The sequence below is a fragment of the Rhyacophila brunnea genome, unplaced genomic scaffold, assembly GCF_057557595.1.
Source record: "Rhyacophila brunnea isolate RB1 unplaced genomic scaffold, BYU_Rbru_1.0 scaffold_3, whole genome shotgun sequence".
Lineage (NCBI taxonomy): Eukaryota > Metazoa > Arthropoda > Insecta > Trichoptera > Rhyacophilidae > Rhyacophila > Rhyacophila brunnea.
Window position 1 is genome coordinate 45019965 of NW_028232965.1, and position 18475 is coordinate 45038439.

Consider the following 18475-nt stretch of genomic DNA (forward strand, 5'->3'; position numbering starts at 1 on the left):
TATGGTACATGTGTACACTGAGCTTGTTAGATAATCGTATGCGAATAATTTTCATTCCTTTATTTTTTTAAATTAAAATTTGAGGAAAACTGTTAAACTTTGAAAATAGTGGTTTTAATAACACATTTTTATCACGAGGGGTGGTCCTTGAAACTTCATACACATTGTAAAGGTTGACGATATAATCGAAAAGGTTTTGAACTACTGATTTATCTATGTAAAACCATAAATAATAATATATTCTATTGTTTTTCGTAGAATCTATAATCTATGGTAAACTATAATATAGTCTATAATACTAAGTTTGCATTTTATTATTGTCTATTCACACTAATTCGACTATTGTCACTTTGACAAATTCACAAAATTGATATCTATTACAATAACATTTTTTTATTGACAAGTGAATAGTAATTGTTGTATAGATAAAAGGTCGTGCATTTACTATGTTAAATTATTCGGAAATAACATTGAATTTCTCTAATATATTCGACATATGGAAATAAACAATGTCGTCTCTGATTGAGTCATATGAACAGCAATACTCGATATTGACAGCTGAAATTACCGCACAAATCGGCACATTGAAAATATCCAGCTTTGGTGCGGCTTCTCTTATAATAACCGTTATTGTTATTTTGGATTACTTATCTTATGATTGAAATATCAAAAAATATTGTACCATAAATGAATATAAAAGACGTAATGTTTAGGTGTCACAACGAATAGGAGAACATTTTTAATCTCCTAAGTATATATACTGACATACAGTCTAAGGCCCGTTTCACATGGGATACCAGTGTCTAGATATAGCCATTCGACACTGCAATATTGGTGATGTGTTTAAAGTTACATGTCCACTATTTATATGAACGCCTCAGTAGCGAATGAGTTATTAACACACATTTTCAGGTCCAAAACTAGAAATACAAGCAATGGAGACATAAAAACTGGATGCGGTAATAAAAAGAGTATCTAGAGATTATTTCAATTACACTTTCTATTTTTCACCCAACATTGCATTGAATATGGAGGTACACATTCAATTGCTTTGTACAATGCTGTTACTGTTTGATATCTCATTCGTTGACTGTAAAAAATATATTTACTTAGATGAAACATGGACATAATTTTTAAACACCTTTTATTTTAGATGACAAAAAGCAGCTAATTGCCGGCATTGAAAGTCATTTTGAGGAAGCCAATGATTTGGTATGTTATATTTACAATAGAACACTGATTATCCTTACTAATTAACAGTGTCAGTTGTCTATATTCTCTTTTACAATCTAGATAACGGATTTTTTAAGAAACTATAAAACTAGATCATGGACATAAATAAAATACCTATAACAAATTCAATAAGTTTATTTTGTTAAAAATGAACTTGCATAAAATAATATATTAAGTATACATAGTATATATCTAACTTATCAGTGGAAATTGGGTTTGGGTAAACAATTCCAATAATTGGCGGTTTACCTTTCCACACAATCTTGATACTCGATCTTTATAATATGATTAATCTCCTAAAAAACTGATAAGTGTTTCTTGGTTATTTTAATAATGCATAATGCGTACTAATTTAAATAATTGCATTGTATATAATATGCTAGACTTGTTTTACAGAGTGTTTCCCATAGTGAAAAGTCAGTAAAGGTTTAGTTTAGTAGCATAACCATAAAAACTCAATGAAAAAAATTGAATATTATTTTACTAATGCTAAAAATCAGTCTTGTATGATACATTTATTTTTAGCTGGAACAATTGGAAATTGAAGTAAGAGGGTCGGGTCAAAATCATCTAGTTACTCGCCTGGCTTGTTATAGAGCAGAATTAGTACGAATAAAATCTGAATTCCAATCTGCTAAACAAAATACTGCTAGTGGTAGCTCAAGTAAGTCCAAAAATATTTTTTGCCATAATTTTATCTCATATACCTATATATATATATTTTTTTTTCGACCATGTCCGATCCCAATAGGATCATATGTGCCTCCACAGAGTAGAGGTTTGTATTAACAGATTTTGTTTTTTACGAGAAATGGATGTCAGCCACTTGCTCAACCTAATAGGTCCATACCCTGACTCACACACAAATTGAAAAACAATATGTGTACTTGCCAGACCCAGGATTCGAACCTGACCACGGCGTGATAGTCCAACGCTTAAGCCGTGCGGCCACCATGGGTGTCGATCATAGGGAAGTTCATATATTTACCTTCATATAATTTTAGTAATTGGATATTTGAACTGTCTATTTTCGATAAGTCTACATTGAATATTTGTGGTAAATGGTGTATTTGTGTTTCATACGAAGGAGGTTAGTTATAATGTCATTGTAATTTAAAATTAGACTTTTAGTATGAAATATAAAAAAAAAAACAACGGTGGTGTCGCTCAGTGCATTAATTAGATAATTCCTCGAACTGTCATTTCTTGTGAAACATGGGTACCAACTAGAGGTGAGTTGGAAATACTGTCACCAGTTTGTGTACTTAAGTCTCAGATACAACTACCCATACTCAGTACGTGTGGCCCAATAAACTTGTTCGAACGCATGCGATGAGATCATCGCGAGTCGCTCGCTAGTTGGTAGACTTTCAATATTATTGACATTAAATTCCCTCAGGAATGTGGTGACGGCACAGGGTTGTTATGACAGCTCAAAACTTGTTAAAAATTTAAAAAAAAATCATTGTATATTCTATTTATGTTAACAAGAATATTATAACCTAACATAAAAACAACTCATGAATTTTAAATGTGTTTAAAATTTCATAATAAATGGGACATTTCGAAAAGCCAATAGAATCGGCTCAGTGTATTTTTAGCGATTCTATTAAAGCCGATATTTCAAATACTAGTAAGTATTTTGGAACAAGTTTCGATACTAAGTATTTTTTTATACTGGTAGTATTCTTAGTCTTCAAAATCGACCAATTTTCCCACCTCTAGCACCAACTCAAAGGTTTTCCTTTTAGGTAGGTAACCGTTTTGTATAGATAATACATCCATAACACACTAGGGTTATCTCGGAAATATAACGAAATGACCGTATTAGATGTTACGGAGTACCTACCTACTTAGTTGGAAAATATCTGCTAGGAATGAATTTAAAATATCATTTTGTAAAATATTGTGAGTTTCATCCATTTTAAATATCCATGACTTTTTAAGTATATCAAGATGGTGAAGACTACTTTGATGAATGGAGTGTATCACAAGAACAAAAAGCAAAGTTGCTTGACAATTCAGATAAAATAGAACGTACCGGAAAACAGCTCACTGAAGGATACAGAATTTTACTGGAGACTGAACAAGTGGGTGCAACGGTTTTAAACGATCTCAACTTGCAGCGAGAAACGATTCAGCGGTCTAGAAACAGAGTAAGTTCACGAATGTTCTATAAAATATTGCTTCCATGCTCCTATTAAATATTCATTGAAATAAAAATTAAATCCACTTTTTGTAACCCAGATTAGTGTTGGTTTCTCGAGAAACGATTATTTAAACAACACCTACAGTAACAGCATTAAGGTTCCACATATGTCAAAATAGAGTTTTATGGTATTTTCAGAGTATAAGCCTGGACATTCCTTAAAGCTTGTAGAAAATCTATTTATTTAATTTTGAAACATTATATCTTAATATTTATAAATAATAAGGCTTTATAAATTCATATCTAGATTTTCTTCGATTTTTAAGGAATATTCAGGCTTATACCATAAAATATCTATTTTTACCTACGTGGCATAGGTGGGCTCTAAAGAAATGTATTCTAACAGTTTTTCATAAAACTGAATTCCTCAATCTTTGTTGTTTCATAAATAGGCTGTTGGAAAAATTTGCTTATCGGTAAAAATGAATTTTAAAGTTATTCCCTGTTTACACGTGCATGGATTTAATGCTGACATTATGTATTATCGCAGAAGAGAGAACAAGAAAATGCAACTGTAAACACATAATGTGTAAGTTGCAATATTGCATGCATGGATCAAAAAAGTTCGGCAGCTTCTGAATTTTCACATGACAGTGGCGAAAAAATATTAACTACACCACGCATTTTGACGATTACCAATTTTTACAATCAGTCAAATAGTAGGTACCATAAAATGACAACGCGTCTCACTTACCCTTGAAAAATGAGATTGGCGAGATAGTCGGCACTTTTACGTGTCAATAGTTATTATCGCGATAGTTTAATTTAAAAACTATTGCTGCCAGTAAATCCATGCACGTGTACAGGCGCTATTAATGCAGTATTCACATTTATAATTTTTTTTGTCCACAGCTCCGAGAAACAGATGAGCAATTGAGTCGGTCCTCAAGAATAATGAACAGTATGATAATGAGAGCAATGCAACAGAAATTCCTTTTGGCCGCATTTTTGATTTTATTTTTTGTTATAGTCTGCGTTGCTGTGTATTTGTCTGTTTCCTGAACTGAATATTTGTATAATTTATGTTATTGATTTTTTTACAATTCCAAAATGAACTATTTATTCCATTTATTTTAGAATAAACTATTATATTACAATTCAATGTGTTTTAGCATGCGTCCCCTTTACGAGAGCCCAGTAAATAATATAATATATATACTCAGTATGAAAAATGTCATCTGAAAATTCAATAATGTATCACGATCAATAATAATCAGGCCATATCAATGGTGAGGGGCAGCTGCCTTGGACATCAAATTTGCAATTTGTTTGTAATGTGATATTATTGATTTTAATAATTATTGTACCTACCATGGATTGATATGAAAAGCTTTTGTTATATAATAACAAATAATATTAAATACCATGAATAAAAACTAGCATTTCATATTTTTTAATGAGGATTTCTATCAGTTGCCCTGAGTTTTCGATGAAACGTCCTGCTAATAATATATATGTAACTTGGAACGGCCTCAGAAACATATTAAAACAAGACAAGAAAATAAAATGAGATTTGAACCCACATACATACACATATCGCATACTGGGTGAGTACTTTATCAATGAAGCTACCAACCCATTGACGTTACCCCGGTCCTGGTATAACCACAAGGGCGTTATACCCTCAACCGGCCCGGCCCTTAGACCAGGTTGAGAACCCCTGCTTTAGGCTAGCTCGGCTCTAAGTCGGAGGGGGTAGTCAACTAAAAGTTCTTGTCGACACTATCGAACAATATTGTTATATTAATTGTTCAAAGAAAATCGCCACCTAGTAATAGGATGACGTCAGAATCCTTTAATTACTTCATTAACCTTCGATCCAATTTTGTTTCGTACCCGCATGCACGAAATGTCAAGAACAGCTGTTTAGCTGTCACCCAGTTTCTATACTGAATTATTTTTCCGTGAAATAGATCGAGGAATTATTTCAAAAATAAAAATCTTTAACAATACTGCTTTAAATATTTATTAGATTATCTTCTCATAGACAAATTTATTATAATTAATATTTATTAACAACTTAACACTATATTTATTTCTAAACAATTACTATATTTATTTTTAATTTATAGTAGGGCTTGCACACTTATTATATTATCGAGGCACCGACTATAAAGTTTGGGAAACCATTTTCCATTTATAGATAATTCGCGAGGTACTTATTACGAAGTACTTGGTGACGTATTCGTTTGCGTACAAATAATTACCGCCGACACGTATATCAGCGTCGCAGTTCGCGATGACGTAAATAATATGACGCGTCGCTTATTTCTCGCGTGAAAATTTTCAAACGAATTTTCAAAAACAACGTGAATATCTGCAAATTCTCCACGGGGAGCTGCACAGATTAGAAAACTTATCTCTAGAGCAGGAGTTTGACGACTAAATTTGTATAGAAAAATATGGATTTTTATACCTGTCAGATGGGGCCTCCCCGAAAAACTGACGTCAGAGATGCGAAAACCCCCCACTCTAAATTTAGGTTTTCATCAATTATCTAAAGAACCGTTTATAATTTTGTTTAAGAAATTATGTCAACGCGTAAGGGTTCCGATACTTGTCATTGTAATATAGATTTTAATAACTTAAAGTATAGAAAAAGATAGGAAAAAGCCATACATGACTTTTCGGGGCGAGTTCACACGCGAAAAGTGAACCAATGAGACTATTTTCTGCCTCCTTCCATCAGACCTTCGGACCAATTACGGAAAAGCGGTTTATTTTCACGCTTTCCCGGAAAATTATGAGTATCTAATTAAGTTAAAAACAAGCGGCCTATAGATATCTATAGGTGAAACAAGTTTCATAATCATTGCAAAAGCCTTTCTGGTACTTTTGACGTAGATTAGATAAATATCTTCTGATTCAGGATTACAATAATGAAAAATTGTTGATTTAAAACGGTGTGTAATATTAACATGTGTGTCAGAATCGACCGTTCCGACGTATCATGATAAAGAGAATGAGTCAAAATTCAATCTCGTTTTTTCTTTTATAGTCCGTACCTTTCGCATCATTTTTACTCTGTCAGGGAGTAGGTACGACTCAGATTTATACAATTACATTTATGGGGCACTATGCTCAAGATAAAGTTTTAGACCTAAAAAATATTCCTACAAGTATGGGTTTGCAAGGTTCGAAATTTACCTGTTTGAGTAACTTTTTACAATTTGAAAATGATCGGTAGGGCTTAGTTAACAGATCTAAGAAATAATTTTTATTTGTAAATTAACAGAATAATAATGCCCTCAGGCTTACATTATTAGATTTTCAATTCTTGTAATTTTCTTATCTAGTTTTTACATAAGTAGGTACAAAATTCGTACGTACTTCATTACAATTAATTATATTAATTTATTATTTAAATTTAGTGTGCGCAGCTGATACTCACAATATCCAATCATTAGATTTTAATTACGACGTTATTTGATATCATATTTTATTTATTCAAGATTCAGAGTCAAATACATCGTGAGTGAAATTTCAAATTTTTTCACGTAAACAAAATTCGATTTTATGATACAAAAATGAATTAGTTATGAATTAACATTTATTTACAACATTTAGCTAATGATATCACATAAGTTGTTTACATGTTATTGTTTATTTTTAACCTTAATTCTAGACCATTTAATTACTTACATTTTTCTTATAAGACCATTAAATGGCAGACCAAATTTTGGTCTGCCTGAAAGAAATCATCCATAGTTCACTCTGAGTGCCTGTAAGTCGCTCAGACTGTACTACGGGACTTTATCACATGTTTCTTTTAGCTTCGTCTCGAGGTAGGCCGCACAAAATCGACATTCACGATCGGACTGAAATAGTTGTGATGTCATAAAACCGTCGCAAGAAATGCCGGCTGAAGGCATGCATTTCGTGGTCATGTCACCATGTTAAGTAAAATATCATTGTTAAATCTTGTGTAAGTACATAAATCAATCAATCTCATAATACGTACGTGTGCATTTGATTCATTTTCCAGTTTCTTTTGATCAACATTGTTTAAAATAATTCGGAAGAAATTGATTTGATCGAATGGTCAAATGATTTTTATTTATTGTTTGAACACCACCACCTAAACTAGTCTAAATATTTGCTTTCAAAATTTTCATTGTGGGCACATTCTAAATAAAAGACATTGCAATTATGGTTACTTGTGTATTATGTACATAGAGACTGTGAGCAAATGGGGGTAGGAGTAATAAATAAACAATATTTGTTTAGATTTAACCAGAATTATATTATTGTTTCTATATATTATGTAAATAGTGAAGTCAACAGCAGACAGCATGGCGAATACGTGATATATGTATTGAAGACATTTTTATTACGATAATTCAGAATATTATGTACAAAGAATAATGTATTTTTCTAGTTGAACAATAATTAATTATAGTGCAAAGTCATCATGGCGGTATTAGTTGTTTTCGGTTTGACTATTTTCCTCAACATCCTCTCCCATGGAACACAGCTTCATCTTATATTGTGTCAATTTTGAATCCTAAAAATGCAAGATAGTATTGTATTTAAATTGTAAGATAAAATCAAATTGGAAAGGGTAGAACCTCAGTTATCCGGACTTTTTTTGTTGTATGATTATTAGAAAAAGGTACAGGTTAAAGAGTAAAAAGGCAAATTAAAAAATATATAGTATAAAGGTTTATTCTGGAAGTAAAATAGATGTTATAAGCGAGCGAGTACTCGAATACCCTATCAGAGTCAAGTGAACTACTCGATTGAACTAGGTACATGGTCAGACTATGAAAATGTGTGTAAAACCCACACAATTATCATAAAATTCATACCTAATTTAACATTACCAGATTATAATCACATCAACAAAGAATAGGTCATCCATATAACACTGATGATAGTGGATTACAACTTTTCAGTATTTTTTTCATTTCATAATTTAAGTGGAATGCAAAAAGGATGATCATGTTTTAAAAATCACAATATGTCACAATTATTATTACATTGCTCGGTCAACACAACTCCCATTGAGACATTGAGAGTAAATTATATATGAACATAATTATGTATTATTGATAGTTTTAAATGATTACCTGGTCAGCTAGAAGTTCCAATAAATCATCCTGGTCGCTTTTCAATTTTTCCATGTCGAGAAGAAGTTCAGAATTGAGCCCATTTGATTCACATAACTTTGTTTCGAGATCTAAAATTTTTTGGTTTGAAGTTTTTATTTTGTCTTCGTACTCTTGTGTAACAGTGGCCATTTTGATTTCATTCGACAGCTGTGCATTATAAGACGCTTCTCCATTTTGTAAATTAAAACCGTCATTGGACGGTGGATTATATGTATGGGTATGTGCGAGAGGAGTCGCAGCCAATTGAGCTTTTAGTAATGTATTTTCATCTCTCAGCTGAGAATTGGATGATAGGCAGTCTTGGAGCTTTCCCTAAAAAAAAAACAATGCAATATAATATTATCTAAGTGACGGTGAAAAATAATATTATGTAACTTTATAAGAGCGAATTAAAATATAGGTACCTGAATTTCTTGATTCTGTAATGTAATATTTTCAACTTGCACAGTGAGCTCTTGAAGTCTAGTATCTTGTTTTCTAATGAGATTTTTGTACTGCTCTAGTAAAGGTGTGCTTTCAGAAGCCAATCTACTATCGGATATTTCTTCTGAGGAACCGGTAGCTTGGTGCACAGTACATAATGTTGAAACAATAGTGCCTAAAAGTATAAAAATATACATTATCAACCGGAATAAAATTTTATAATGAAATCGATAATCTGGGCCGGTTATTAAATCCCAAATAAAACATTCACGGTAATAATTATTGGGTCCTGAAAAAATTAGATTAAATTTTTGTATGAAAATATTTGACAATGGAAAATTTTTAGTGCGGTAGATTTAGTAACCAGAGTAAAATTAATATCTTGAAGTTGGCAGATTCGAATTACACATGTCTTTTTCAATTTTCGATACAAATTACATATTTATGATTTGCATATGTCATGAATAATTATGATTCAATTCCTTACGAAGAGATCATTATTTGATGATTCATGTTTAGGTTAATCTGTCTCATATTTTCACTCATCATTGTCGTGTATCGTCATATTGTTACTATTTAATTACCACATTTAAATAACATGCTAATTATGTCTGTTGGCCCCCTAATGAGGGGGCACAACAGCTGTGCCGTCAGCAGTCAATGTCCTAAACGTAAAACTATATGAATACAGTAACTTGTTGATTTGGACATAACAATAATTACTTATGGAATTGACAGTTTGAGTAAATTTAAAATCGTGTTGAAATGCTTGTGGTTTCTAAAATAGATAGACCAATAGAAGCACGGGATAATACTTGTGAAGTCTGTTATAAATGAATCCGCAATGCAAAATTAATTATAATTATTAAACGCGAAACCATAAGTCCATTTTTTCAGCATTACTCTTATTATATCTGGGTTCCGTCTGTTAAAAAAGGTTTTCTTTAACATCTAAAGGAAACCTATTTTTTTTTTAAATGGTGAAGCCTTTCTGTAACTGACAGTGTTATAGTATGTCCAAAAAGAACACTTTCAGGAATACACCATTAACACAATCACTGCTGACCTTTGAATTACCACATTTAAATAATACATTAATTATATCTAATGGCCAATTGCTCCAAACGCGGTATTAGCACTAAATGAGTGAAGGTTCTTCATTGGCTTTTTGACTTTGGCAATTTCAAATGTCAGGTTTCTTTTACGATTAGACTCAAAAGGTGAATTGACTTTGAAAGATATGATACTTTAGGCAGGTAAAATTGTACATATTACACACTGTCTCAACTTACTTTCCAAAACTTTAAACAATTTACAATATTCATAATCCAATAACAGCTCTCCTATACTTTTGGATCTTATCTGCGGTTGTTTCACAGCTCTGCTGTACATTTCATGCTTCGATACTTCCCCCAATTTGGCTATAAATACTTCCAGCCCAATTCTTTTGATGAGCAGTTGTTTGAGACTATCTTTTGTATAACTTTCAACGGAATCGTCATTAAAGTGGACGCAGAGCGCCATTAAGAAAGCACACATGCCCTGCAGCAGATATTCATTGTCGTCATGTTCATTTGAGCAAATCTGCGCCACCAGATAAGATACACTTCCCGGTACATTCAAGAAGGCGCCAACTGTCTGGGGGCAATTACTTATCCACATTGACAGAAGCATCAACAATGCTACCTGAAACCGAGAGAACATACAAAATTTAACGAACATGTTATAATGTCCAAATACATAAAAATTTCTCATTGTGAATTTTTAAAAATAAAAACATTGTTAATGATTGACTTTTAGATCACAAGGTGTCATTGTAACTGAATACGTTTAGATCATTTCGAATAGGAATGTTACTCGGTCATGTGTCGAGTAATAGCTGCATTTCCAAAAACCACTTTTTTCAAAATTATTTTTTGTATAATTATATGTAAAAATAGATATTTTTCCAGTTGCAAGTGTGGAGTTGTACGTCAAGGAATACCTTTAGACACTGGTGACGCTAGTGTGCGCTATTTATATTCGATCTCAACAGCCTACCTCCACCTTTCGCCATTGGTAGACGCCTCATATCAGCGTCATAGTAATTTATAGATTTTACAAAATAAATAAAGATAGGTCATTGATACCTTTGAGTGTAATTTTGTTCCTTGCTGCAAAAGTACAGTGCATTGGTGTAATAGAGATACAGGGGATGTTCCAACATTAGTAGCGAGTAACACCCTGAGCAACTGCTCCTTCTGTGCTGGGTTATCTATCAGGCCGTGCATGAGGGCGACGGCGGAAAACCAATTGGACAAGGTATCGGTGCTGAACAAACCCCCGCATAATAGCTGGCCGGTCGTCAAGTTAGATACTTCTGAAGTCGACGGTAGAAGAGTTTGCACTAATTGGGTTTGTCCAGCTTCATTTTTATAGAGAAAGCATTGAAAACAGTACACTACGGCGCATCTGAAATTCAACAAAATACATGCTATTGGTATGTATCGGTATACAAAATCGCACAAATGCAATTACCAAACCATAATAGTAAATAAAATCACCTCAAAGTGAATGGCTGCTTTTCATTCACCATCGACATGAGCAACACCACGATAGCGGGCCGAGGCGGATTGGACGGGGCGAGAACGTCACTCAGATAATCTTGGTTACTGATGTTTCCCCTGATGACCTCTCCGACGGCGTTGATCGTCTCCGTTAAGATGTCGGCAGGGACTCCGCTGACCATCAACGTGCCGCAGAGCATGTCGAGCAGGCGGGCACTACGCATCATCTTTTGCGAACTGGAAATAACGTTGGCAGAATTTCCCGGAGCCACCAGAGTCCTGACGAGCTGCAACATGCAGTGGACATTGGACGCTTTCTGCGGGGACCACCCCAACTCGTCGGTCGTGTCAGGAGTGCTGAACATCGGCAGCATGCGTTGGATGTAACTGCCTTCTTTGAAAAAGTTTTGATTGCTGGAATTATTTTTCAAGAGATTCAGCATTAGCAGCAGGCAATCTTCGACAACTATGCCGCCATCGGAGAATCCTTCCGCGGCTATTACGTCAAACAGCCGGTCGAAGGCGTTTTCGAATGCCACAATTTTTTGGATGTTAGCGTTTCCCTTGGTAAGCTGTATGAGAAGAAGCAAAGCGTCATTTCGAATGACCTCTCTACTGTCGCTCAGCAAATCCATCAATTTTGAGACTCCCATGGGACTGATCAGAATTATCTCTTGGATATCTTTAGGTCTGTTGGCCAGTAAAGAACAGAGGAGTCGAACGGTCGGTAGCCTCACGCGAAAGTCGTACTCTTCCAACAATTCGAGAATCAACTTCACGTTTTGTTGATTTTTCAAGAACATCTCTGTAAATTGTTCACCAATATTCAGCGGAATGGTAGGATTGTCCCTCTCTTCTTCAAATTGTTCTTGAGATGTGATATTGCATAACGTATCGAGGGCATAGCTGACTATCTCGCAATCAGCCCTATCCATTTCCACCACCTGCATTAAAATAATACGTCGGATGAGAAAAATGTTTTTCAAAATTACGTAGATACTGTGCATCTTTCTAATAGGTCTTCTACGTCACTACGGTCTTTTCTGTAGCTAAAACCCTCCCCTTCCACCCACAATTCAGTGTGTGTTTAATATCGCGTGGAGTTTTATTAATATTTAAATAACTAAACCTACGGAAGAAAAAATTATATCGAATGTAGAAATATTGTGATGGAAAAACAAAAAAGAAAGCTTTAAATTCCTTTCAATTGCAGCAGAGATACGAATATCTGCTATGACAAGTCAACACAAAGAGCATGTGACATAATAGTATCAGCACGCAAAAACCACGTGATGTAGCAGTATCAACGCATACACCGCCGTGAAATAGAAGATTTGATATGAGGCGCTGAGTCGCTAAAGTGGCTCCTGAGGGTTTTTTGAGTTTTGAGTAAATCACGAAAAACTGTTATGGACAGTGTATTAACTTTATGTGTAATTTAAGTGGTTTTGTATCTTCTAGGTTAATATTAAAAGTAAAATAAAACCTCAAATTCAATTTATATGCGGCAATATTCCAAATAAATCCATTTTAATTGTCCGGAGAGCGGACTTGCGTCACTCGCTGTCGCAAGGAGCAAAATTTGTTACTCACATTTTGACATTCCATGTCAAGAGAGTCGAATTTGGCACTTGCGGGAGCATGGTCGGCCGGAAATGACAGCTCAGTAACGGCCCGTATTTATTTCAATTAAATATAGATATTTTAGAATTTATTTTGCCAAACAAATATTTCGAAGCCATACTTACCTACTAGCTGGTAGGTCTTTTTTTACATTGCATCTATTTAGCTTTTAAAGTGGTATACATACATAAAAAAGCATTTTTTCGGAATAATGAATCGTTGTTTATCAAGGGGCAGCAAGCAAGAAATTACAGAAGTATACAAAATAAAAGAATAAGTGATTTCTGGGGATGATTGGAAATAAGTTGATTAAATAAAATATTAGTACAGTATAATCTCGTTAACTACAGGGGTCCCTAAAAATTTGATTTCGGATAAACGATAATCGCCATAATATACAAAATTTTTCGAAATATTTTTTTTTCGTAACTTGTATGGGGGCTATTAAGTATGAAGTAGGTAACGAAAAATAATTTTAATCAGTGTTTGCTGGAGTAAAGCCAAAAAACGAATTTGATGATGTAAGTCGAAACATGTGTCTACTTTTAACTAAATAAATACATCTCAAAAAGTATGTTTTTAAACCAAACGCACTCCTATGAGTAATCATATCAACATGTAAGTCATTTCCCATGACTTATTGAAATTATCAGAGTTGGTCTATGGCATAAACCAATATTAGGGTAGCGCAGTGCCCAACCAAACCTATACACGGGTTATCAGCATTTAATAATATAGATATGTAAATATTTATATAAAGACCTTTAAGGCGGTTATGTTAATTGATTTATCATAATTATGGCTTCGCTTAGGAAGTCGTCAAATGATTCAAAAATGTTCAATTAATAAGGGTCCCAATAATAATATTTTTTGACACAAACTAAAATTATGTTAAAAACTTTTATATAAAAATCTTAATTACATCACGCTTCGAATCCAATATTTACGGCATACTTAAAAAAAACGCTTACGAAACTAAAAAATAATATGTGACACCACTGGATTATTCAAACAACTATAGCAAAAATTAATGTTTGGAATGCCCATTTTCAAATACTTTTCCTGGCGTAACGAATTACATCTCCAGCCAGCTGGATTTCTCAAACGCTTCCTTGATTCTCCTGGTTGAGATTTCCTTACACTAACTAATGAAACATCCATTATTAATTAATAAAAACAATCAAATAGACGAAGCAAAATCATGACTTTTTCACTGTACACACGTGACCAGTTTGACACGATTGTATTGAGAATTTAAATTACGTTTAAAATCAGCATTTGAATGGCGGCGTCTGATTGGTCGGTTATGAAGAAACAATTTAGCGACTCATTATTTTTTCAAAGAGCGCGCTTGGCGACTCACGTCAATATTGATTTTGATTTTTTGACGAAATTGGAAGGAATTTGAAACTCTCAACTGGAAAAGTTGGTAGATCTATCAATATAGCACATATCGTCGGTGTTTTGTAAAAAGGGCGAATCAACCATTTTGGCGAAATCGAGATTTTAATGAAAATACAATATGTACCCCACTAGCTTTGTTGTGTAAAAACGGCGAATTTTTATCTCCACAGGAAAGTACTTAAAAACGAAAATTGACTAAAATTAAATTAATTAAAATTACGAAATAAAAAGCAAATGTTTTAAAATATTATATAATAATACCTATTATAATGACAGTATTCTTTCTAAGCTTTATTATAAACTTGTTAAATATTTATAATCATCTACAGGTAAAAAACAAATAAATGTCAAAAGTTAAAAACCCTCCTCCTGTAAAGTAGCATTTTGGTTAATTCGCCCTTTTTACAAAACACCGACGATATGTTCATTCAAAACTAATTTTATCAAAAAATCGCCAGGAGCCAGTTTAGCGACTCAGCGCCTCATATAGAAGTAGGACTAAAATTTTTTTTTTTCAAAAATTATTCATTTAAATGAGACTATTATAAAATATTTTCTATTGCATGATCATTTTGAAATATGAATTGTCAATTGAAAGTGAAGACACACACAGTGAAGTACTTAATACTACAGTGAATTTTTGATTATCTGTAAATGACGTCTTATTTCAAAGATTAATTTAGGTGGTAAGCCAAAAGAAGCAAGGAAGAACAGAAGAACTTTGGAAAATTATATTTAAATCGAATCCGGAATTGTGTTTAACAGTTGTTAGTGAACAGATAATGTTCATTTTCCATTCGCACGAAAATCTAAAATGACACCGTTATATTTACAAAGTTGTGTGAATCAGATATTGCAATTCAATGGAAGATTAAAAGGATTCAAGTGCATATATTGTGACCAAATTAAATAAATCAATGTCAAAGTGGAATGTCTGATCGTAAATTTTAAATAGTTAACTATTTTTAACATTCTGAAGTTCTCAAAAAGAATTCATTGTTACTATTCCCATGAAAAAATTTGGTTCAATACCATATAACGTAAGCCATCTAAAGCCCACCCTGTGTAGACGATTTAGCCAAGTTGAGTGATACATGTCAATGGTTACCGGCTGGCTTACGTTATGGTATTGAACCAAAATATTAATTTTTCTGTATGTTTATCGGTATATTGTGTGTTACAAGACAGGCAAAAAAAATATAGGTATACGTGCATAGATTTACTGTGCACAGTAAAAAAATGTATGGGGAACGGAATGAATCAAACAAGTTTTTAAGGTTCCAAATTCAACGCGCAAGTAAGATTATTTTTCGATCTGACCCTGCGTGGTAGAGTGATGGGGGCGAACATGCCGGTAAAAAAAAGAACTATTCATTTTGAGCTTAACTGATTTTCAATTAAGACTTGTGAGATAGTATTATAAAATGACAACATCGGGCCTCGCTTACTCTAGAAAAATGAGATTGGAGAGACAGTCAGCACTTTTACGTGTAAACAGTGCTATTGTCATGATAATTTGAAATAAGCACTATTGCCGACAGTAATTATCCATCAGAATATAATGCTTATAACATTCTATGAAAAGCAGTTGTTACATCTTTGAATCCCTTATAACTCATAAATAGGTATGTGGTGATGATTTACGCCCAGATAATCAGTAGTCCAAAATAAGGTCAAAATATTTAAAATAACATAGTATATAAAAAATATGCCTGTCTAAGCGCATCTAAACCTTGAGCCCCAACTTCAACTCTATATTTCTTAGAGAGGGCTTTTAGAGCACGGCAGGCATCTCGTCGGTCTTCCAAGAGTGTGGAGTTGTTCACTCTGTCTACGAGTCTTTCAACCTAAAAAGTATTTTTAATTTATTATTAATTTTCTTCACTGTAAATACAAATAAAAATATTTAACAAGTGTTTTGAGAGAAAAAAAACCTAACAACCTACTGTAATCCTAAAAATGTAGATTGTGTTAGGTTTTAGTTTGTTTTTTAGTAAGCTGTTAGGTTTTGGTTTAATTTTTGGTCTCAAAACACATTAACCACGTAAACGATAATAATATTATGAAGTACTGTATCGCTATCAAAATAAATATTAAGTGTTTAATCAAAATACCATATTTATACTAGAAAATAATTAGAGTATGTCGCTACATTAACAATATGGTCTTGTAGAAGCGAAAAACAACTGAGCACACAATACTTTAATTATTATTGTGTCATAAGAGTAAATACAAAATAAATCTATCTCACTGTTTCAGCCCCCGAAGGTAGTGTTCCCGGCTTCGTAGAGCCGAGAAACGTTTTCAAACCACTTTGTAAATATTCCATTTTGAACGTTTGGTTCTATAAAATGTATAAGACGTTTGGTCGTCTTTTAACTCCACATTTATACATCAAAGGATAATATACAATCAGATTTGTATCCACGTCAGTCATTTTAATCGAACCGACGACATTTTACTTAACAATGCTGCCATGCGTCATGAACATTTATTATCTATGGTCAAGAACAAACAATAATAATATCAAGATGCAATTTAATAGTCGTGGTAATCACGGCAATAATATTAATTTATCTAATGAAAATTTAGTGGTGTCTTTATTACAATAAATCATAATTTTATTGCCTTCACATTTATATATTATGCCGCTGGTCCATACAATGTTATTTAAATCATGAGGGTCATAGATAATGAGATTCAACCCACAGAAAAGAATTTCTGACCCTGGTTCAACCCATAGATAATAATATTAATTTAGTAGAGTCGGATGTAATAATTTTGTTTTATCAATTTATTTAGGTACCTACCTAAGCGTATTTTTGTATTGATTAGGACAATATTATAATAAAATGAAAATTAAAGAACAAACTCATAAGTGTCACATGACATGTTTGACATTATGCGCAATAGCTACCTACCGAAAGATAATACCTACTTACCTAAAAAATAATAAATTATGATCATAGATAATGTACGTAAAATTATGATGTATCAGTGTTGCCAACCGTACTATAATTATAGTATTTGTACTATAATTTTGGTCCGCGTACTATGTACGATATAAAATAGGTATAGTACGCCCAAAATACTATAATTTTGAAAATCGTACTATAATTTTATATAAAAGTACTATAATTCTGCATTTGCCATTTCGCAATCGAGTGGTCTTCGAAAATTTGGAAATCTGCGGCCCGCGGCGAAATATTTTTCCCAAAAAAAACAAGCCGACCGTGAAAATTTGGGAACCTGCGGCCCGCGACGAAATATTTTTCCTAATAAAAACGAGCTGACTATGAAAAATTGGGAAAATTTTCATTTTCAACAGATGACAACGCGTACTATATTTTATCTCCAAATACTATAATTTTGGAGGCTCTGTACTATAATTCCACTTTTAAAATATGGCAACACTGTGATGTATACATACCATACGAGAAAGAATAACAACTTTACAAGCGTCGTTAACTAGTGCATAGATAAGATACTTAACCCGGCTATTACTTTTAAAGATTGTATTTACATTATTCGTATTCTACATCAGTGTACGTATATGTAGTAAATAAGGTATACGTGTTCAAATAGATTTGTCAACAAGCCAGTTTAGTCATTCGCTTCACATTGTACCTGTATAACAATGAGTGACAAACTTATTGAGTGTCCATATGACAAGACACACATGATTCGTGCATCGAAGCTGCATTTCCACATGATCAAATGTGGAAAGAATTCCTCGTTATATGTCGTATGTCCATTTAATGCAAGTCATAGGATGTTTGCGGATAAATTAAATGAACATATCGTAACATGCGAGGCAAGAGCACGATTCCCCCCGCAGAAGATGTACTATGATGACTCCCGCGAGGTACCATTACCCGCATTTTCCAAATTAGTTATTAAAAACGAAGATGACGAGAAATGGGATT

The 18475-nt window shown here is 33.1% G+C and overlaps 2 protein-coding genes across 2 annotated transcripts; one reads left to right on the forward strand and one right to left on the reverse strand.

Moving 5' to 3' along the window:
• Positions 1-327: 327 nt before the first annotated feature.
• Positions 328-4539, forward strand: Vti1a (Vesicle transport through interaction with t-SNAREs 1a). The gene is made up of 5 exons (XM_085952113.1): positions 328-603; positions 1154-1212; positions 1759-1897; positions 3181-3389; positions 4295-4539. The coding sequence occupies exons 1-5, from the start codon at positions 510-512 to the stop codon at positions 4442-4444; spliced, it is 651 nt and encodes a 216-aa protein (XP_085808239.1). The 5' UTR covers positions 328-509; the 3' UTR covers positions 4445-4539.
• A 3121-nt stretch (positions 4540-7660) lies between these two features.
• p115 (General vesicular transport factor p115) lies at positions 7661-17013 on the reverse strand. The gene is made up of 8 exons (XM_085952353.1): positions 16801-17013; positions 16262-16396; positions 11520-12466; positions 11106-11427; positions 10269-10662; positions 8958-9151; positions 8512-8865; positions 7661-7946 (listed from the first exon to the last, which is right to left on the reverse strand). The coding sequence occupies exons 1-8, from the start codon at positions 16876-16878 to the stop codon at positions 7863-7865; spliced, it is 2508 nt and encodes an 835-aa protein (XP_085808479.1). The 5' UTR covers positions 16879-17013; the 3' UTR covers positions 7661-7862.
• Positions 17014-18475: the final 1462 nt, after the last annotated feature.

Excerpts from the sequence above, each read along its gene's own strand:
- Vti1a (XM_085952113.1), top strand. The coding sequence starts at position 510 with ATGTCGTCTCTGATTGAGTCATATGAACAGCAATACTCGATATTGACA. Across the intron at positions 604-1,153 it reads ATTGAAAATATCCAGCTTTG|ATGACAAAAAGCAGCTAATT; the intron begins GTGCGGCTTCTC and ends CTTTTATTTTAG. Across the intron at positions 1,213-1,758 it reads TTGAGGAAGCCAATGATTTG|CTGGAACAATTGGAAATTGA; the intron begins GTATGTTATATT and ends ATTTATTTTTAG.
- p115 (XM_085952353.1), bottom strand. The coding sequence starts at position 16,878 with ATGGAATATTTACAAAGTGGTTTGAAAACGTTTCTCGGCTCTACGAAG. Across the intron at positions 11,428-11,519 it reads AAGCAGCCATTCACTTTGAG|ATGCGCCGTAGTGTACTGTT; the intron begins GTGATTTTATTT and ends GTTGAATTTCAG. Across the intron at positions 9,152-10,268 it reads ATTGTTTAAAGTTTTGGAAA|GCACTATTGTTTCAACATTA; the intron begins GTAAGTTGAGAC and ends TTATACTTTTAG.